This window comes from Schistocerca americana, chromosome X, assembly GCF_021461395.2.
Source record: "Schistocerca americana isolate TAMUIC-IGC-003095 chromosome X, iqSchAmer2.1, whole genome shotgun sequence".
Lineage (NCBI taxonomy): Eukaryota > Metazoa > Arthropoda > Insecta > Orthoptera > Acrididae > Schistocerca > Schistocerca americana.
In genome coordinates, this window is record NC_060130.1 from 398,894,717 (window position 1) to 398,915,903 (window position 21,187).

General features: G+C 40.9%; 1 protein-coding gene across 1 annotated transcript in view; it reads left to right on the forward strand.

The window, feature by feature from the left end:
* Positions 1-21,187, forward strand: part of LOC124556047 (cytosolic carboxypeptidase 6-like) — a 455,209-nt gene that overhangs the window by 422,434 nt on the left and 11,588 nt on the right. Inside the window, exon 6 of the mRNA XM_047130080.1 lies at positions 10,617-10,729. Coding sequence (XP_046986036.1) covers positions 10,617-10,729 — 113 coding nt within the window. The remainder of the gene's footprint in view (positions 1-10,616; positions 10,730-21,187) is intronic.

Genomic DNA, 21,187 nt, shown 5'->3' on the forward strand with positions numbered 1-21,187 from the left:
ACACTAGTAGCGCCACTATGAGGATGAAAATCAGGTTTGCTTTAAATACACGCTGTAACTGTAGAAAGCGGTAGTTACCTTTGCGATTGGATGTGGTGAGTTGTTGTTAGTCAATAATGCTTTTAAGGCGACAAGGACGCCGTTTCAACTCCTCATTAAGTTTGAACGAGGTCTCGGAATAGGGCTTCGAGAAGCTGGATGTTCCTTCTGCGATATTGTAGAAAGTCTTGGCGGGAATGTAGGAACTATACCTGATTGTTAGAAGCGGTGATCGTAGGAATGTATGGTCTGAAGAAGACCGGGCTTCTGACGGCCATGTGGCACTACCGAGAAGGACTCGCGTCGCACTGCATCCGTCGCACCAATTTGAGCAGCAGTTGGCACCACAGTGACACAGCCAACTGTTGCAAAACGGTTACATCAAGGACAGCTCCGTGCCAGACGTTCCTTAGCGTGCATTCCTCTGACCCCAGATCACCGCCATATGCGACTTCAGTGGAGTCAAGTGAGAGCTCATTGGAGGGGTAGTGGAGGTCTGCCGTATTCTCTGTTGAAAGTCGGTTCTGCCTCGGTGTCAGTGATGGTCGTGTGTTGGTTAGAAGGGAGGCGGGTGAGCGCCTGCAACCAACTTGTCTGTGGCACAAATACACTAGCCCTACACCAGCAGTTATGGTCTGGGGTGCGATTTCGTATGACAGGAGGAACACTCTGTTCGTTGCCCCACGCACGCTGACTGCAAATCTGGTGATTCGACCTGTTATACTGCCATTCGTGAACAGCTCTCCCGCGAGTGTTTTACAACGGTATAACTTTCATCCACATACTGCAGTTGTAATCGAACATGCTTTTTTGAGTGTCGATATGTTGCTTTGGCCTACCGTGTCATTAGACTTGTCTCCAATCGAGTACATATCGGACATCATCGGACGATAACTCCAGCGTCATCCACAACCACATTGACCGTCCCTCTATTGATCGACCAAGTGGAACAGGAATCTAACTCCCTCACACAAACTGAGATCTGCCACATATACAAGACAATGCATGTACGTTTCCATGCTTACATTCAACATTCTGGTGGTAACCCTGGTTATTAATGTAACAGCATATCTCATTTGCAATGGCTCATCTACCTCTTACATTAATATGTTGTCTTGCAATATTAATAACTTAAATATGTTAACACGTCAAATGTATTCCCGAAACTTCATTACCTTACATTGATTATTTTATGATATTGCGATTCCTTTTTGTCAGTGTAGTAGCTAGCAAATGGTAATATTTTTGCAATTTTCCTTTTCTAGGACATGTGTTCTCCAAAATTCTTCGATGGCTGCAGTTTCATACTTTTACAAGGAACTGTCTTCCTCGGACTCTGCTATCACCATCAAGAGTAAAAGCTCTGCAAAGTGAAAGAACTTCCCAGTCACATCAGTCCATTCTGCAGCTGGAGAGATTTCAAAAAGCGATTTTAAGAATCGTGACCATCTCCGCAAAGTCTTGGAACGCTGCTGCAGATTACTTTCTAAGATCTAACACAAAATTTGGAAATACAGCAATGTCTCTTTGAGAATTATTTTCACATTAAAAAATTACTGGAAAGTAAGTAAATTATTGACCTGAAATATCTTTTCAAAGATACCATGGTTGTGACGGAAAGAAGACACACTTTGTATGAGATCACATATTAACTTCCGATGTCCTTGTAGCTCGGTACTGAGAGAATTTAAATGTTTCTTAACGCCTTTCTGGAAGTGTTTGTTTACTGGGAATTGCAGATGTTTTCTTGCTTCTTGTGTATCCACGTTATCTAAGAAGGAGGTTACTTCTCCTTTTATTCGCCAAAACCGTTCAATCATTGACCCATACTTAGCCATCGACCAATATTTTGCTGCAGTAAGTCATGATGCGCCAAATCACACTCAGAAAGTCTTTGAACTGTCTATACTGAAGGGCGTAAAGAACCTCATAAAAGTAATCGACTTGGTCAAGCTGTCCATTACTTCTTTCAGAGTGGGACTTAATTTTGTACAGAGGGCTGCATAGTGAATTACGCACTGATGAGGTAGTAGCTCACCACTCTTACTCTTGATTCTCTTTACTGATCCCTTTTCTCTCCCAATCATCGCTGGGGCTCCGTCAGTTGAGAGAGATACCATTTTATCCTAACAAATGTGTGATTTTCTCGTGATTTCATAAAAAAACTTGAATAAATCCTCTCTGCGAGTCTTGCCTTTAAACGGAAATATTGCCATTAATTCTTCCGTGCATTCTTTGCTTTGAATGTACAGATATCACACGTAAGAATAGATTTCTTCTTCATCAGCGATGTCACACGATTCATCAAGTGCTGTGACGTAGCAAAGCATCTTCTGTAGAACATCGAGAAAACTACTGTTACTGCCAGCAGCCCAATTTTCTGTCCTTATTTTATTGCTTCGTGCAGACAGTGTAATGCCTTGAAATACGGTCACAGCAATCTTTTTGTCTTCAGAAAGTGCTGCGACCACTTACGACATATTTTTTTCACTGTCTCAGAGCCGTAAAATGGCTTTTGGTGTTTATTAAATGTCCAACGCATACACAAAGCTGCTTCAGTAGATTCTTTTGTTTTTCTGCAGGAAGCTTGGTATTCCTAGTGTTTTTCATGACGAGCTTCTCTAACCAGAGGAAATTTTTATGGAACTGCCGATGACCTGCTTGGTAGTGTTGCTTTAAGTTGACAGTTTAAGAACAGAAATAGTATTGTTGCATGTGAGTCAAACTGGAAGGGCTCCACGTCTATAGGACAGCGCAAAACAATATTGTTCAGTGCACTCAGTCAATAATTCCGTGTTTTCTTTATCGACTTCATACGTTTTAGAATCTATCGATGTAAAGAAACGGTATACGCCTTGACAATAACAAATATTACATATAACAAAAATTACATATAGTTCTGAACAAGATAGCAGCAACTACTGAGTAAGTGAGGACAAAATTTTTTAACCTTATTTAGGTTCATTCTTTGTAAAATACAACCCCCCGGCTTAAAGTAGATGCCGACGTAGTCGGCGCACAGCAGAGGAGCCGCTTCCTTGTCACAGATAGCCGCAGGCGTGTACACCAGCCCTTAGGATAAAACTGTGGTTTCACATCAAAGTTTCATTCAGTGGCGTTAAGCTTTCGTTCGAGTTACGAGCACAAAAATTCTGTTATAATGAGTATGCCTGCTCTGACTAAGAGTCTTCATAGGTTGCCAAGGAACGAAATCGATTTATAAAATTTCCTATTTCATTAAACAAAATTCTTCTACTGTGTGGACCAACATAACATGCTGTGGCGGCCGGCCAGACCGCTCCCTTCCGCCCCCACTTTCCAAAGCACTTTCCTGACCTGCAAATCTTAGCACCTATCTACACTGGTGTCCAAAATTAAGGTAACAAACTGCTATTTTCTCGTCCTGTGTATAATTAACGATATAATCATACAAATTGTCAACAGGCGTCGTTACCATCTTGTTCTACACGGACGGTCTTGAATCCGGAGAATTGTTTGTTTCAAATCTTTACGATAGCTCATTTTGAGCAAGTCTCTTCATCTCTGCATATCTACAGTAACCTACAGCCATTTGAACCACCTCACCTGTGGCCAGGTCTCGGTCTATCTCTATAATTATTAACCCATCACCACTTCCCTCCATTAACAACTTAACGAGTCCTGAATACCTTATGATGTATCTTGTCAACCGATTCCTTCTTTTAATGAAATTGTGCCATTAATTTCTTTCTTCCCAAATTCTATTGAGCATCCCTTCATTAGTTATCCATTCAACATTCTTCTATGGTACCGTATTTCAAAACGTTTTATTCTCGTCTATTATGAACTGTTTGTCGAACACGTTTAACTTTCGTTGTTGTTGTGATCTTCAGTCCTGAGACTGGTTTGATGCAGCTCTCCATGCCACTCCATCCTGTGCAAGCTTCTTCATCTCCCAGTACGTATTGCAGCCCACATTCTTCTGAATCTGTTTAGTGTATTCATCTCTTGGTCTCCCTCTACGGTTTTTACCCTCCACGCTGTCCTCCAATACTAAATTGGTGATCCCTTGATGCCTCAGAACATGTCCTACCAACCGATCCCTTCTTCTAGTCAAGTTGTGCCACAAACTCCTCTTCTCCCCAATCCTATTCAGTACCTCCTCGTTAGTTATGTGATCTACCCATATGAGCTTTAGCATCCTTCTGTAGCACCAAATTTCGAAAGCTTCTATTCTCTTCTTGTCCATACTATTTATCGTCCATGTTTCACTTCCAAACATGGCTACACACCACACAAATATTTTCAGAAACGACTTCCTGACACTTAAATCTATACTCGATGTTAACGAATTTCTCTTCTTCAGAAACGCTTTCCTTGCCATTGCCAGTCTACATTTTATATCTTCTCTACTTCGACCATCATCAGTTTTTTGCTCCCCAAATAGCAAATATCCTTTACTACATTAAGTGTCTCATTTCCTAATCTAATTCCCTCAGCGTCACCCGACTTAATTCGACTGCATTCCATTATCCTCGGTTTGCTTTTGTTGATGTTCATCTTATACCCTCCTTTCAAGACACTGTCCATTCCCTTCAACTGCTCTTCCAAGTCCTTTGCTGTCTCTGACAGAATTACAATGTCATCGGCGAACCTCAGAGTTTTTATTTCTTCTCCATGGATTTTAATACCTACTCCGAACTTTTCTTTTGTTTCCTTTACTGCTTGCTCAAATGCAGATTGAATAACATCGGGGATAGGCTACAACCCTGTCTCACTCCCTTCCAAACCACTGCTTCCCATTCATACCCTTCGACTCTTATAACTGCCATCTGGTTTCTGTACAAATTGTAAATAGCCTTTCGCTCCCTGTATTTTACCGCTGCCACCTTCAGAATTTGAAAGAGAGTATTCCAGTCAACATTGTCAAAAGTTTTCTCTAACTCTACAAGTGCTAGAAACGTAGATTTGCCTTTTCTTAATCTAGCTTCTAAAATAAGTTGTAAGGTCAGTATTGCCTCACGTGTTCCCATATTTCTACGGAATCCAAACTGATCTTCCCCGAGGTCGAATTCCACCAGTTTTTCCATTCGTCTGTAAAGAATTCGCGTTAGTATTTTGCAGCCGTGACTTATTAAACTGATAGTTCGGTAATTTTCACATCTGTCAACGCCTGCTTTCTTTGGGATTGGAATTATTATATTCTTCTTGAAGTCTGAGGGTATTTCGCGTGTCTCATACACTTTTTGCTCACCAGATGGTAGAGTTTTGTCAGGACTGGCTCTCCCAAGGCTGTCAGTAGTTCCAATGGAATCAAACTCTTTACGCAGTATCATATCTCCCATTTCATCTTCATCTACATCCTCTTCCATTTCTATAACATTGCCCTCAAGTACATCGCCCTTGTATAGACCCTCTGTACAGGGTGTTAGAAAAAGGTATTGCCAAACTGTCAGGAAACATTTCTCACAAGCAAAGAAAGAAAATATGTTATGTGGACATGTGTCCGGAAACGCTTACTTTCCATGTTAGAGCTCATTTTATTACTTCTCTTCAAATCACATTAATCATGGAATGGAAACACACAGCAACAGAACGTACCAGTGTGATTTCAAACACTTTGTTACAGGAAATGTTCAAAATGTCCTCCGTTAGCGAGGATACATTCTCCAGGGCTGCATCAGCGCATCAGGGATTCCATGCGACGGAGGGTGGATGCATGTATACAGTAGAAGAAGAATGGGCAGCTTTGAGGGATGAAGTAGTGAAGGCAGCAGAGGATCAAGTAGGTAAAAAGACGAGGGCTAGTAGAAATCCTTGAATGACAGAAGAAATATTGAATTTAATTGACGAAAGGAGAAAATACAAAAATGCGGTAAATGAAGCCGGCAAAGAGGAATACAAACGTCTCAAAAATGAGATCGACAGGAAGTGCAAAATGGCTAAGCAGGCATGGCTACAGGCCAAATTTAAGGATGTGGAGGCTTATCTCACTTGTGGTAAGATAGATACTGCCTAAAGGAAAATTAAAGAGACCTTTGGAGAAAAGATATCGACTTGTATGAATATCAAGAGCTCAGATGGAAACCCAGTTCTAAGCAAAGAAGGGAAAGCAGGGAGGTGGAGGGAGTATACAGGGTGTTACGAAAAGGTACGGCCAAACTTTCAGGAAACATTCCTCACACACAAAGAAGGAAAATATGTTATGTGGACATGTGTCCGGGAACGCTTACTTTCCATGTTAGAGCTCATTTTATTACTTCTCTTCAAATCACATTCATTCTTGTCAATTGTTCCCTTATGCTCTCCCTGAAACTCTGTCCAACCTCTGGTTTAGTCAGTATATCCAGGTCCCATCTTCTTAAATTCCCACTTTTTTGCAGTTCCTTCAGTTTTAATCTACAGTTCATAACCAATAGATTGTGGTCAGAGTCCACATCTGCCTCTGGAAATGTCTTACAATTTAAAACCTGGTTCCTAAATCTCTGTCTTACCATTATATAATGTATCTGAAACCTGTCTGTATCTCCAGACTTCTTCCATGTATACAACCTTCTTTTATGATTCTTGAACCGAGTGTTAGCTGTGATTAAGTTGTTCTCTGTGCAAAATTCAACCAGGTGGCTTCCTCTTTCATTCCTTGCCCCCAATCCATATTCACCTACTACGTTTCTTTCTCTTCATTTTCCTACTATCGAATTCCAGTCACCCATGACTATTACAGTTTCGCCTCCCTTCACTATCTGAATAATTTCTTTTATCTCATCATACATTTCTTCAATTTCTTCTTCATCTGCAGAGCTAGTTGGCATGTAGACTTGTACTACTGTCGTAGGCGTGGGCTTCGTGTCTATCTTGGCCACAACAATGCGTTCGCTGTGCTATTTGTAGTAGCTTACCCGCATTACTATTGTTTTGTTCATTATTAAACCTACTCCTGCTTTACCCCTATTTGACTTTGTATTTATAACCCTGTATTCACCTGACCAAAAGTCTTGTTCCTCCTACCACCGAACTTCACTAATTCCCACTATATCCAACTTTAACCTATCCATTTCCCTTCACTTTCGGACAAGACTGCAATCCAGACAAATAGTTTCAGAAAAGACCTTTCTAACGCTTAAATATATACTAGATGTTAAACTTGCTGTTACCAGTCTGCATTTTGTATCCCCTTCAATTCGGCCATCGTTATTGATCTTTCTCCCCAAACAACAAAACTCGTCTGATACTCTTTCTATTTCACTCTGTAATAAACCCTACTTTCGCCTGAATTAAATCGACTTTATTCCATCACCCATGTTTTATTTTTGATGATGTTCATCTTTTAATAGCCCTAGGCAAGAGGTAGAAACAATCAAAACCTCTCATAAAAAAATTACTACACATCTAAAATAACTGGCAAATTTCCCTAAAAAATCAAAAGCTATAGCAATAAGAAAACCAAATGTAACATAAAACATGATGAGCACGCCTTATCTGGGACTTAATCACTAAACATGCGTACCTGCACAGAAAGCAATATGATAATCACATTTCCCGCTAAAAGTAAATCTGGACAAATATTAGTCCAAGCAATTAAACAGACAAGCTAACACCAGGACAACTGTACTGTATAAAAAAGGATATTCTAGACGTCCCACTTAATATGTCGGAAAAAAACGGACAAAAACTACGATTTGCTATTACGATAGAATATGAATAACTTTATATTTTATTACTTTTGAAGATCTACACCTCTTAAAGGAATCTGAGGGCACTACACACACATTAGAATAGCAGTACCGTATATGTGCCGCAACAACTGTAGCGATACATTCATCAGTTCAAAAGATTGGATTTCATGCTAAGTGAGAAAAATGGCCTTGACACCTACAGGTATTTTTGCAATTTGGAATCTTCCTAAAGAAAACGTAAAAAATATGCTACTAATTAAACAGCAGGTGTCATGGGCTTCATAGATAGATATTTGAAATTTAAAAAAAAAAAAAAAAATGAAAATTGGTTCAAATGGCTCTGAGCACCATGGGACTTAATATCTATGGTCATCAGTCCCCTAGAACTTAGAACTACTTAAACCTAACTAGCCTAAGGACAGCACACAACACCCAGCCATCACGAGGCAGAGAAAATCCCTGACCCCGCCGGGAATCGAACCCGGGAACCCGTGCGTGGGAAGCGAGAACGCTACCGCACGACCACGAGCTGCGGGCTGAAATTTAGATTTTGAATTGAAGTTACTAATATTTAAGTCAACCAAACGTTCTTAAAAATTTCATGGAACGCCTATAATTTTGTAGTGGTAGAGAAAACGTTTATACTGGTATACTACACCGCTGTTAGTTATGTAACACGAAATTCTAAATATTATCGTTTAAAGGAATTAGTAGAGACTACATTTCAGATAACGTTAAAAATGAAACATTTCAATGTTTCCATTGTACAGTAAAAAAGATAGCCATAGAGGCATAATACACCGTTGTCAGTTACTTAACAAGAAATGTCAAATATTATGGTTTAAAGGAATTAGTAGATACCACATTCCTAATAACGTAAAAAATTAAACATTTCATTGTTTCCATTGTACAGTAAAACATATAGCAATAACTGTAGAAGTATTCTGTAACGCCACCACTTTTTTCTTTAGAGCAGTTAACCAATTAACTCATCTGGTGTGACGTCCGATTTAAACGTAATAGACGTGAGCACGTGTGTCTGTCATGTTATCCCCAGTCTGGCTCTTGGTTTAGCATTTTTCACATTAATGAAGAAGTGTTCTATGCCGTAATTAATAAAATAAAACTTTCAATCAAGTAAGTAAAATGCATAGACCTTGCCTGTTAAGTAGAGCAATTTGTAAACAGAAAAATCAAGTACATTCGTTTATATTATGGAAAAAAATGTGAAATGTGTATGAGAAATCGTTGCTGCCGTCTGACAATATGGCCTAGCATCGAAACTAATAACAGTGAAATAAACCATTCATTCGAAAATAGGGAGGTCCGTTGGAAGAATTTTTTCCTTCGTTTCTTTTACTCATGAATTTTTGAAATTTCACACACAAGCATCTCGTTAAAGGAACGCACTTAATGACAACTTCATCTACTCAGTAACATGAAATATAATGCTAGCGTTCTCGCTTCCCACGCCCGGGTTCCCGCGTTCGATTCCCGGCGGGCTCAGGAATTTTATCTGCTTCGTGATGACTGGGTGTTGTGTGCTGTCCTTAGGTTAGTTAGGTTTCAGTAGTTCTAAGTTCTAGGGGACTGATGACCGTAGATGTTAGGTCCCATAGTGCTCAGAGCCAAATATAATGCAAGAATCAAATTACACCAATGAAAGTCCCACCACACAAAGCTACAGACAGTATTTAAATCAAGGGAACATACATATTTTTAGCTCCAGTTTTGTCTGTTATATTTGCAGCTAATATAAATGTTTCTAAGAAGAAGTATCAGAGAACTGCTTCATATCGTCAACGTTTTCGTCAGCAGAAGCAGTAGCAGCAGCCATTTGACATTTACTGCTGAACAAGGGTTTCAAAAAGTGGTTCAAATGGGTCTGAGCACTATGGGGCTTAACATCTGTGGTCATCAGTCCTCTAGAACTTAGAACTACTTAAACCTAACTAACCTAAGGACATCACACACATGCCCAAGGCAGGATTCGAACCTGCGACCGTAGCGGCCACGCGGTTCCAAACTGAAGCGCCTAGAACCGCACGGCCACACCGGCCGGCGAACAAGGGTTACCTCTAGACTTTTATGTGAATTACGACCGTCATGTTGCTACAGTATTTTTTATAATGTCAGCGGTGCACATTCCATTAGGTCGTCTTCCCAATCTTTTCTTCATGTTCTTACTTGGAAAAACTCTCCGAGGTAGTACCAGAATTGTTGGTTCAACTCACTTCTCGTCCTCGATAAATCTGATGTCGTTTACTCTTCAATGCGCTCACTATGCGGCATGAAAGGCATGTACCTATATACGTATCACTAGATAGCTCGCATGAAGACATTCTCATCGTTTTGGGGTCTTAGATTACCGAAAGAAAAGTCTTCCTCTTAGACAGGGGTGTAAGTTTCCTTTAATAAAGGTATCATTTTTAATGCATAACTAAATAAGGCGAGTAAAGTAGTGCTAAATACAGCGGGACTAACGTGGCGTATCGTCATTCTGCCCCTGAGCGAACAAAGCCAAATTCTCTTACATGTAGGATCGCTCGAGGTGGCTCAGTTGCAAGACACTGGTCCCACTGTCGGTACGACTTGGGTTCCATTCCCCTGATGTAGCTTTCTATAGTTTTACGTTCCTTCTCATGTCTGTGATCTAGAGCTCAAACCTATAAAACTTAAGTAATTATTCACAGAGTAAACTCATTTTAAACTTTACCCCCTCTTAAGTACTGAACATGCACTTTAATTATTTATGTTAGAATTGATACAGTGTTTCGGAGATCCATTTCAAATTAACGGTTTTCTCATCATGTTCCACTGGCAAACAGTGACATGGAAGTCCCTGTTGTAGGACCTTCTCCACGCTACATCTAATGAACTGATCTTTTTTTGGTCGTTGCAAATAAACGTTTCTTGTTTCAGATTCTGCTGTACGGCGCTGAAGGACTCCGTCAACAGCTATACACTTCAAGTATCGCTCTTTGGATACCAGAGCCCAAACAACTCGTCCCTTTTCTACTATACAGAGGAATCTTGTATCCTTTCTTTAGTAATTGTGAGCTTGTGATTATATAAAACTAGTGCTCAAACGGTTTGAGAGAACGCTCAAGTAACGCGTCTGATGTATTCTTTGAAACGGAGTAATCAATACACAAGCAAGCACCACGTTCAATGTTAGGAAAAACCAGTTTTTTATCATTACTTGTATCCTTGTATAATCGTTTATTAATAATGTCTGTCTGGCTATTTTGGTAGCGTTTTTATTATATGCTTATTGCTGTTTGAAAACTAATAGGCACTGAAACTTCCTGGCAGGTTAAAACTGTGTGCCGGACCGAGACTCGAACTCGGGACCTTTGCCTTTCGCGGGCAAGTGCTCTACCACCGAGCTACCCAAACACGACTCACGCCCCGTCCCCACAGCTGTACTTCTGCCAGTACCTCGTCTCCTACCTTCCAAACATTACAGAAGCTCTCCTACGAACCTTGCAGAGCTATCACTCCTGATAGAAAGGATATTGCGGAGACATGGCTTAGCCACAGCCTGGGGGATGTTTCTAGAATGAAATTTTCACTGAACAGCGGAGTGTGCGCTGATATGAAACTTCCTGGCAGATTAAAACTGTGTGCCGGACCGAGACTCGAACTCGGGACCTTTGCCTTTCGCGGCTAAGCCATGTCTCCGCAATATCCTTTCTTTCAGGAGTGATAGTTCTGCAAGGTTCGTAGGAGAGCTTCTGCAAAGTTTGGAAGGTAGGAGACAAGGTACTGGCAGAAGTAAAGCTGTGGGGACGGGCCGTGAGTCGTGCTTGGATAGCTGAGTTGGTAGAGCACTTGCCCGCGAAAGGCAAAGGTCCCGAGTTCGAGTCTCGGTCCGGCACCAAGTTTTAATCTGCCAGGAAGTTTCATATCAGCGCACACTCCGCTGTAGAGTGAAAATTTCATTCTAGACTAATAGGCACTGTTTATTACCATGTGATTATATGACGTACATTCATTGAAGTATTTTTATTGACTTCATTATGTTCGAAGCGCGTTACTGTTTCTGTTATACATCAGTACGTAGCTTTGTAGCGGACATTGTCACATCTGAAATTAGTGTCTGTCTGCTGGAACCAGTGAAGTGAATATTTTATACGTATGCAAAGATCGTTGACGTAATAAATTATGATACAAATAAACGGCAGAGTTTCTCGCCAAACGAATTAACAAAATCTGTATAAATCAGTAGGATGATGATTCTGAACCTAACAGTCACCTGAAATGATATTTACTTTCTGACGTTAAGATAATATCCGGACAGAAGAGTGTGAAAAGAGACTGAAATTTCAGGGACTCACCGAGACACAGGTGTACAGGAGTGGAAGACAAGTGCAGTTGTTTCGTTAAGTGATGTTTTCTGTCACACGATAGATAGGGTTAACATCATACAGAGCACAAGCGACTCCTTTCTGCCAAATGGCAGTTTTAGCGACTGATTCTAAGTAATGGAAATATTAACTCAGTAACATGAGTAAAAATGTCACAGTGAGTTGCAATGGCTCAAAAGGCTCTGAGCACTATGGGACTTAACATCTATGGTCATCAGTCCCCTAGAACTTAGAACTACTTAAACCTAACTAACCTAAGGACAGCACACAACACCCAGCCATCACGAGGCAGAGAAAATCCCTGACCCCGCCGGGAATCGAACCCGGGAACCCGGGCGTGGGAAGCGAGAACGCTACCGCACGACCACGAGATGCGGGCAGTTGCAATGGTTTGAGTAAAATAAGCTCTTCTCCTGATTTGTATTTAAGTCTAAGGTTTTGGTGCCATCAGCTGAAGTGTCGTTGGTAGTGTGTAAGTGTGAAGGAGTTTAGTTACGGTCAGGATATGTGACATGAGCCAGAGCGTCAAGTGCAGTGACCTACTGGCAGTTTAGCCCGTATCGATGTAAAAGAATTATTTTATTAACTAGAGTTTATTGCCACAGCCTGCACATTTTCCGTCCAGCAGTCATCGAGAAGGTGCCACGAATGCCATCTCGCAGCATTTCCATAGCCGTTTTCCACGTATACGCCCCTCATCACATTTCAGAGAACTTGTAATCAGTTACCTACTGAACTTGATAATTTGTAAAATGGAAACTCTCAAGTCTGTAATTATTCCAGGGAACACTGTTTTTCAACAGCTGTCAGAACTGTTTCCGAGAGTAGTTTTTCTGCTTGCGATACTAGTATTGGGAAGCGATATGGTTGTGTTGAAGACCTCGTAGCAGTCGCAGCTAGTATACAGGATCGTTATAATTAACCTTTCACTACTTCAGCCAATGTAGACAGAAAATTACTTAACGCATGGCTACTGAACAATATAAGAATGATGTTCAGACAGTGCGCTGTAGGATTTGCGTTGTTAGTAGTGTTAGCGTCTTGACTTGGATGCTAGGCGCCAGCTCTTCCACGTAGGGTTGAAACACATGCATCTTTATGATGAAGTTTGGTTTATGGGGCGCTCAACTGTGCGTCATCAGCACCCGTACAAAGTCCCAATTTTTACATAGTCCGATATTTACACAATCCCATCTAGCCGCTGTCACGAATGATAGTGAGGATGATGATGATGATGGAATGACGAGGCCGGCCGCGGTGGTCTCGCGTTCTAGGCCAGCAGTCCGGAACCGCGCGACTGCTACGGTCGCAGGTTCGAATCCTGCCTCGGGCATGGATGTGTGTGATGTCTTTAGGTTAGTTAGGTTTAAGTAGTTCTAAGTTCTAGGGGACTGATGACCACAGCTGTTAAGTCCCATAGTGCTCAGAGCCATTTGAACCATTTTTTGAAATGACGAGGAAAACACAGACACCCAGTCCCTGGGCAGATAAAATCCCCAACCCTGACGGAAATCGAACCAGAGACCCGCGCATCGGTATCCATTACAGTCGCAGACAGTCAACATTTTTAAACAGTCCAAATTTTACACAATCCCATCTAGCCACTGTCGCGAATGATGCTTATGATGATATTGATGATGATGACGAAATGACGAGAGCAACGCAAACACCCAGTCCCCGTTCAGATAAAATCCCCAACCCGGTCGGGAATCGAACCAGGGACCCGCGCATCAGTACGCATTACAGTTGCAGACAGTCAGCATGGATCTGGGCAATATGAGTAGGGTTTTACTCTTAAGACTGTTTTATCAAAACAACAGCAGTAGTGTTGCTGCTCTTCAAGAGCATCGACCCATTACAGGAATACGGAGAGCTCCTACTTCTGGACGAGAACAGAAGAACATGTTCCGGAAATTAGAGTTATTTGAAGATTTGGGAAATGCTCCTGGGGGAAGACGAAGGACAATCGCGCTACAGATTAGTGGCGAAGTTACTGTTGCCATGGCTGAGGATGCTGGACGCATTGTGCGATCTTCAAGTAGTGCACGAGAAGCGTCAAGACTGTTGAACTTTCCATCGTACGCCGTTCGCAACTGCTGCGAACATCTGTAAAACGGTATCCGTACGAACTTCACGTTCAGGCGGTCGTCACACTGAGCAACATTTGTAACCTGGAAAGCAACAGATGTTACGCTCCCATGTGGAAATTAACCCTAGCACCACCAGGAAATTATCAATAATGTGTATTACCAAGGGGACGAGAGGGTAGATTGTTCCAATCCTAGAAAAAGTTTTTAAAAATTCCTTTTTTGAAGAGGTAATGATGTGTAATCTGAAAATACCTTTTAACATAATCTTAGCAATATCGATGCATTTTCAATAATATGTACTACCGACTTTATGACCATCACAAAAGCATAAAAATTCACATTTCGGTCATTGTTGTTGACTTTCACTCACAACACATCTTAAAGATATATCGATCTGTAGGTAACGCCCTCAACTCGCAGTACTGAATACCACCTCCATTGGGTTAAGTAATATCTACTACTGAGACTTCAATTTTAAAGTTAAATTTAACTGAAAATTTAAAATATATATAGAATCTGGTAGCAGAATTCATTAGAAACAATAAAAATTATTCTAAAAATTCTGAAACATCAAGAAAGTGACTAGATTACAGTACTTTCACACGTTGTCCTTAAAAATGGTTCCATTGAGTTGCATTGTCCTATGATCACTAGTTTCTCGTGGAAGACCTCTCAAGTAGCGAAAATTTAATTATAACAACCATTTATATCACTGGAGGTGAAAGTAGCAACTGACACGAGGAAGGTTTTAGGACTGTAGCTGTTTACGATACGGCGATATTGGATGTTATATGACGTCTGTGGGGCATCAGGAAGTTGTTGCCGAAAGCAGAGAAACAATTATACGTGGTGTTTGATTGTTATAAGTACAAATTAAATGGGCGAGTAGAGGACAATGAAAAACAAATATTTCTAATGAACATAGGCCCGGAAACCAATTGTTTCCTGATACAACATATTACGACTGAGTACATTATTACTTTATAATAGAGTCCCCGAAGATGAAAACTGCAGATATGCGCTCGATAGGAAACACATTACAAGTTTTCCACTTGACCACCTCTCATGTGAAGCTAGCCTCGACCGCTTCTCCTCACCGATGCTCACATACGTTCAAAAATTCAGGCGTGTTTCGAATGCACTGACAACAATTCAAAATGGGTTCCCGGAGGTCGTCAACACTATCAACAGTGGTGGAATACAACACAGCTTTTAAATGTTCCCACACAAAAAAATCCAACCCGTTCTGTTCGGGGGAACGTGGGAAGCCAAGCCACTGGCGAGCCACGACCGATACACTTTTTGTCGAAGCCATATTTACCAGTACTTCGGTACACAAGATGATGATAAAATCAAACGAGGACAGATTATTACTTTACAATTATTTTCGAATATACTGTTTTCGACGTAAGTATGATCTTAGAGATTAAAACTGTTGTATCACAGGCATGACTACACTTCCTCAGACATCGTATTCTGCAATCCATTGGCTCCGGGCCTATGTGTATTAGGATCATTTTCTAGTTTTATTGTCCTCTACTGACATTTTCGATTGTGCCTGTTGCACTTAACATAACCAAATCCAATAGTACAGGTTGTTGTGGTTGTCTTTGATATGAAGACTGGTTTGATACAACTCTACTCGGTAGTCTGTCTTAAGCATATCACATCATCTCTGCGAATCTACTGTAGACTACATCCATCTCTTCCAGTGTACTGTAGTCAAGGCTTGCTCTTCCTCAACAATTTAAACACACACACCGTCCTCTCTTGCCAAACAGACTGTTCCTGTTGCATTAGGGTACATCCTGTCACCAGTTCCATTCTTTAAGCGAAATTTTGATGTAGATTTATGTCCTCGCCAATTCGATTCAATACCTATTCGTTAGTTATTCGATTTATCAGTCTAAGCTTCAGCATACGTCTTAGTACCACATTTCAAAAGGTTCTATTCCTTTTCTGAACAGTTCATTGTCCACATTACACTTCCGTAGAAGGCTGCAGTCCATACAAATACTTTCAAAAAACTCGTCCTAATGCTTAAATATAGCTATAGTCGTTTTTCTGCCAAAAAACAGTAAAAATCGCCTGTTCTGAGTGTCTTAGTTCCTAATCTAATTCCCTCAGCATTACCTCGCTTAATTCAACTAAACTCCTATACCCTTGATCCACTGCCGTTAATCATTTCATAACCACTTTTCAGGCCACTACTCATTCCGTTCAGATAACCTTCCAAGTCCTTTACCGTCTCAGGCAGAATTATAAGGGACAGTCAAAACAAATCGAGACAGATGGAAAACGTAAGTAAAGTGTTTATTATTGCAGAAGTAAATGTCATAATTGTTAATACATTTATCCAACTGTGAGAAAGGACAGTCAATGAATTCATGGAAAAATGTTTCCGGTTGCCTAGGTTAACCATGTTTGTACTCAGGTGTGCACCTCTTTGCCCGAAGCAAATCGAGTGTCATGAATGCCTTTCTTCAGGGAAATAGGGAGAGATTGGGAGTGTATGGAAGATGTGTAAGAACTTTCCAGTGAAACTTCTGCAGCGTAGTCGAAACGACTTTGGCAACATGCGGGACCGATATCTCCCCATGCGGCTTCCTTATTTTTGGTGCCCCAAAGAAAGACATTCGTGGCTGTCGATTTGCACGCCTAGGTACAATCAAGAACCGTAGGAAACCGCAAACATTTTTCCATGAAGGCACTGACCGTCTTGTCTCACAGTGGGATAAGTGTGTTAACAGCTATGACAATTACTTCTGAAACAGTAAACAGCTTACTTTCTTTTGTTTTGTCTGTCTCGTTTTCTTTTGACTACGCCTCACACACTTTCATTAGCAGACCTGGCAGTTTCTATGTTTTCTTTCTGAATTTGAAATCCCTTTCCAAAATCTCCTAGGTTATTCTTACATCTCTGTCAGTGCAGCATCGGGGATAGGCTGCGATTCTGTCTCACATTCTGCTCGACTACTGCTTCCGTTTCAGATCCAACAATTCCTATAACTGTTGTCTGATTTCTACAAGTTGCAGATAACCTTTCTCTGTATTTAATCTCTGCTATATTCAGATTTTCAAGGAGTGTATTCAGGTCAACATTTTTTAACGTTTTCTCTAAATGTAAAAATTCGGCCTTTCTTCAATCTGTGGAATAATTTTCTTATGCTTTGTTTTCCCAAGGATCTTATTAATTATGAAGGAATTTTGTCTACTCCAGGCGTCCCGTTTCGTCATAGGACTTTCAGTGGTCTGACATTTTCTTTTCCCTATATCACGTTTCGGGTTTCATTTTCATCTGCTTCCTCTCGAATGTATTGAGAATTCCAATGGGGGCATTTGACAACTAGTGATTGATACAGAAGAAAGGATTGCAATAGAAGAGGAATGGGTAGCTTTGAAAATTGAAATAGTGAAGGCGTTAGAGAGCAAATCAGGCAAAAGGACAAGGACTAGTAGGAACCTTCGTTGTCATGTAACATAGTGTGTTAATTGATGAAAGAATAAAACATAAAAAAATGCAGCAAGTAAAGCAGACAAAAGGGAACGCTAAGTCTACGAAATCAAATTGACGAAGTGAAATATCGTAAATCAGGATTGGCTACAGGAGAAACGCAACATTATTGAAGCATATTGACTTAGTGCTATGTGAAAAATAGATGCTGCTTATAATAAAATTAAAAAAGCCTCTGGAGAAAAGTGAAGCAATAGTATAAAATTCAACAGCTCAGTTGGCTAGCCACTTCTAACCATAGAAGAGAAAGCTGAAAATGGAATAGTTAGAGGCAAACCATCTTGAAAGCAATATTATGCTCTACATTTAATACGTGGAAATACACGACGCTGACTAATTAAGCTGTAACCGATGCATCAGTAGTGCTAGGCACAAAAATGATTAAGAGTCCGGAGTGATGTAAGTACAAACGATCTTATAAATCTAGTTATGGGGAAGGTAGATGGTAGACTGATTCCTTGAGGCATTTGTTAAAGAATAAATTATCTAAAAGACTTCTCCGGCTGATTCTTGAATAATGGTCGTTACTCCGGAACCTTTACCATATGTGGCTGATGAAAGAGGTAACATTCCGTAAAAAAAACCTACTTGTTTCATTAGCGTGAGTCACAGAGATGATCGTCAAAGTTCTGTAGGAGACAGTAGTAGAAACATGTCGAACCCACGGTTAATCATACCCTTAAAAACCCGAGAATGAACTTTTTAGAACAAGTCAATAAAACATCACTTCCTCAGAAATAAAACTTGCGCAGCACCCACGAAAATAAAAATTACAGAAATTTGGGCTTATAGGCAAAAATGCTGAAGTACCGTATTGTGGTTTGTAAGTATAGATAATATGCCCTGTGACACGCAGGCGGGGTAGTACCAGAGGAATGCCTCCTCGCACCATCGTACGTGACAAGAATAGCAAGTAGTTGCTTTTTGCCTCTAGCTGACAGCCAACCTGATGGGGGTTGCACCTTGCAAAAGCCTTGAGTGAGTGTTCGCATTTATTTCCGCGCGACACTGCGCGACATCTCGGCAGTCGCAGTCCTGAGATATGACGGCCACTTGGTGCTCCTTCCTTCACAGTCAAAGGCCTCAACTGGATACGAGAGATGCACAGCAACACGTAACAACTGTGGCAAGACAGAAGTAGCTTGGACTGCCAGACCTACAGAGATTTCCCAAGCATACTGCACCGAACACATTACAAACATATTCGTTTTGAACTACACTAATTATTGATGGGTCTCGCAATTCTGACCGGAGGTATATCTCTAATTCTGTTCCACTTGGTTTAATATTGGCGCCACTTACCACGTTACGTATAGAGTGACTTCTCGATATGTACAAAAACGTCACTTGCAGTAGGTATTTATGGTTTGCAGACTAAGTTTCCTTTTGATTCTTTTTATTTAGGAAACGATTTAGTGAATAGTTAACGTCACGATTTCACATTTACAAGAAGGACCCTAGGAAACTGCCTGCGGCCTGTACAAGCTGTCATGCAAGAGTGTGGGAATCGGCACTCGAGCGCGACATTTCCTGACAATATATGTACCCCGAGTGTCCAATCGCACATCGCTGTACGCAGTGCACCCATTAGGAGAGTATACCATGTTCCGCTGTAGTCAATCACCAACTGTCGCTCTCCGGTATACCATATAAGGTCCGGTGTATCTGAAGTGACGACCCTCTTTCGCTTGGTTCCCAACTGATGGTTTTCGTGCACATTTCGGACAACATGAATTCTTTATAAAGCTATAATTTTGCGTATCGAGAAGTTATTTTTAAGTTCATCTTACTTCTCGTTTGTGAACTGCTGAAAAGTAGTGATAGTTTAGTAAATACTGGTCTCTTTGAGAAAGATTCGTCACTCTTCGATTCCTTTCACTATTCTCCAAATGTTGTCGCTTTTTCATACACATAAAAAACACTCTATGTAAATAACGTTTCATCTTACAATGATTTAGGAGAATTAATGCTCTTTGTTAATGATCCAATTATCATAGACAATCCAAGTGAGGCACAAAAAGATTTAGCAGTAGATGAAGTTTTGTATGCTCTCGACGTTCAATATCACGCAAGAAAGAAAGGATGTTCTGTCTTGATGATTTAAATGTCAAAATTTGCTGCATAGGTTTTGTTTTACATTTTTTTATCCAGAACCGTATCGGACCACACACCCGTTTTCAGCGCCATATCATAACTATCGTTGTGCCATGTGAATAGTCCTTAAAACATGTACTCCTGAGATTAGTTTGTTAATGTATGGCAATACGTGCTCCACATTGTTAAAAAGAAATGGTGGCAATCTACATGAACGTTCAGAAAATTCTGATAATATATTCTGCTTCACGATTCTGTGGACGTTCGTACAGTTGGACACCGTTAGTTTTCCACAACATGAAACGTGTATTGCCAAATGTGTACCTACGAACGTTCGTAATCCATGTTTTAAACACTTTTCTTGAGACATAACAGTACCAACAGTGTGGCGCTGAATATGGTCATGCGATCTGGTATCAGTCCGGAATAATAAATTTAAAATAAATTCTATGCAGACAATGTCATCATTTTAACTATCAGAACTGAAATTCCCGAATCAAAGAAATATAGAGAAGTATTTTAATTGTTTGCCAGTAAATCACCTGAAGTATAAAAAGAAACGCAGGTAATTCAATTTTGTACAAGTGAAACGGGTTGGGGTGTAGTGACATATTGAGCGTCAGTGATAGACGGGAGCAAAGGTCATTATATTGTCAGGGATGGCCCGAGGAAACACGAAACTTTGGGGCGGTGGAGTGGGCTCTTTCCCTAGCTCAGAGGGTGAGGTGTGAGTGAATCATTGATGATTTAACTAACAGTCATTTATTGAGACATAAGACCCTTTAAACAAACTGAGTTGTACAATATGTTTTAACCCGCTCAATTCCTAGCGGCTGAGGAGCCGTGGAGTCGTAGCTTGCAGATTCCGGTTACGACTGATGGTACGGCATCTCTTGTCGCAGCGGCGCGACGCCGGCGTATTCTTCCCTCAGTACCGTGACAGTGAACCACTGCGGCGGCAGCGCTTTCTTCTCATTGTGAATTCGTCGTTGCGTTATTAACAAGCGGCTACTGCGTAGCGCTGGGTGCTCCGTCCCGGAATCGAGGCAGCGACCCTCAGGTTTGGCGTCTTCTGGCGAATTTCATCAGCCTATAGGTACACAGGTGATCCATTATGTGAGGCCGCACTCCCTTCGTCCTCACCAGCCACCTAGTAACTACTTTCTGGTAGCATCTCGAATGGCGACTTCTGCGTTATGACGATGGTATCTGTTCTTTCGGATATAAATAAATAAACAAAGAAATAAAAATAGCTCAGTCAGATAGAGCGTCTGCCATGTAAGCAAGAGATCTCGGGTTCGACTCCCGGTCGGGGCACACATTTTCAACTGTCCCCTTTGATATTTATCAACGCCTGTAAGCAACTAAATGTCTGGATTTCAATGTAATTTCATTCTTCTGCGTTTTCCTATTGATGCGGTACCG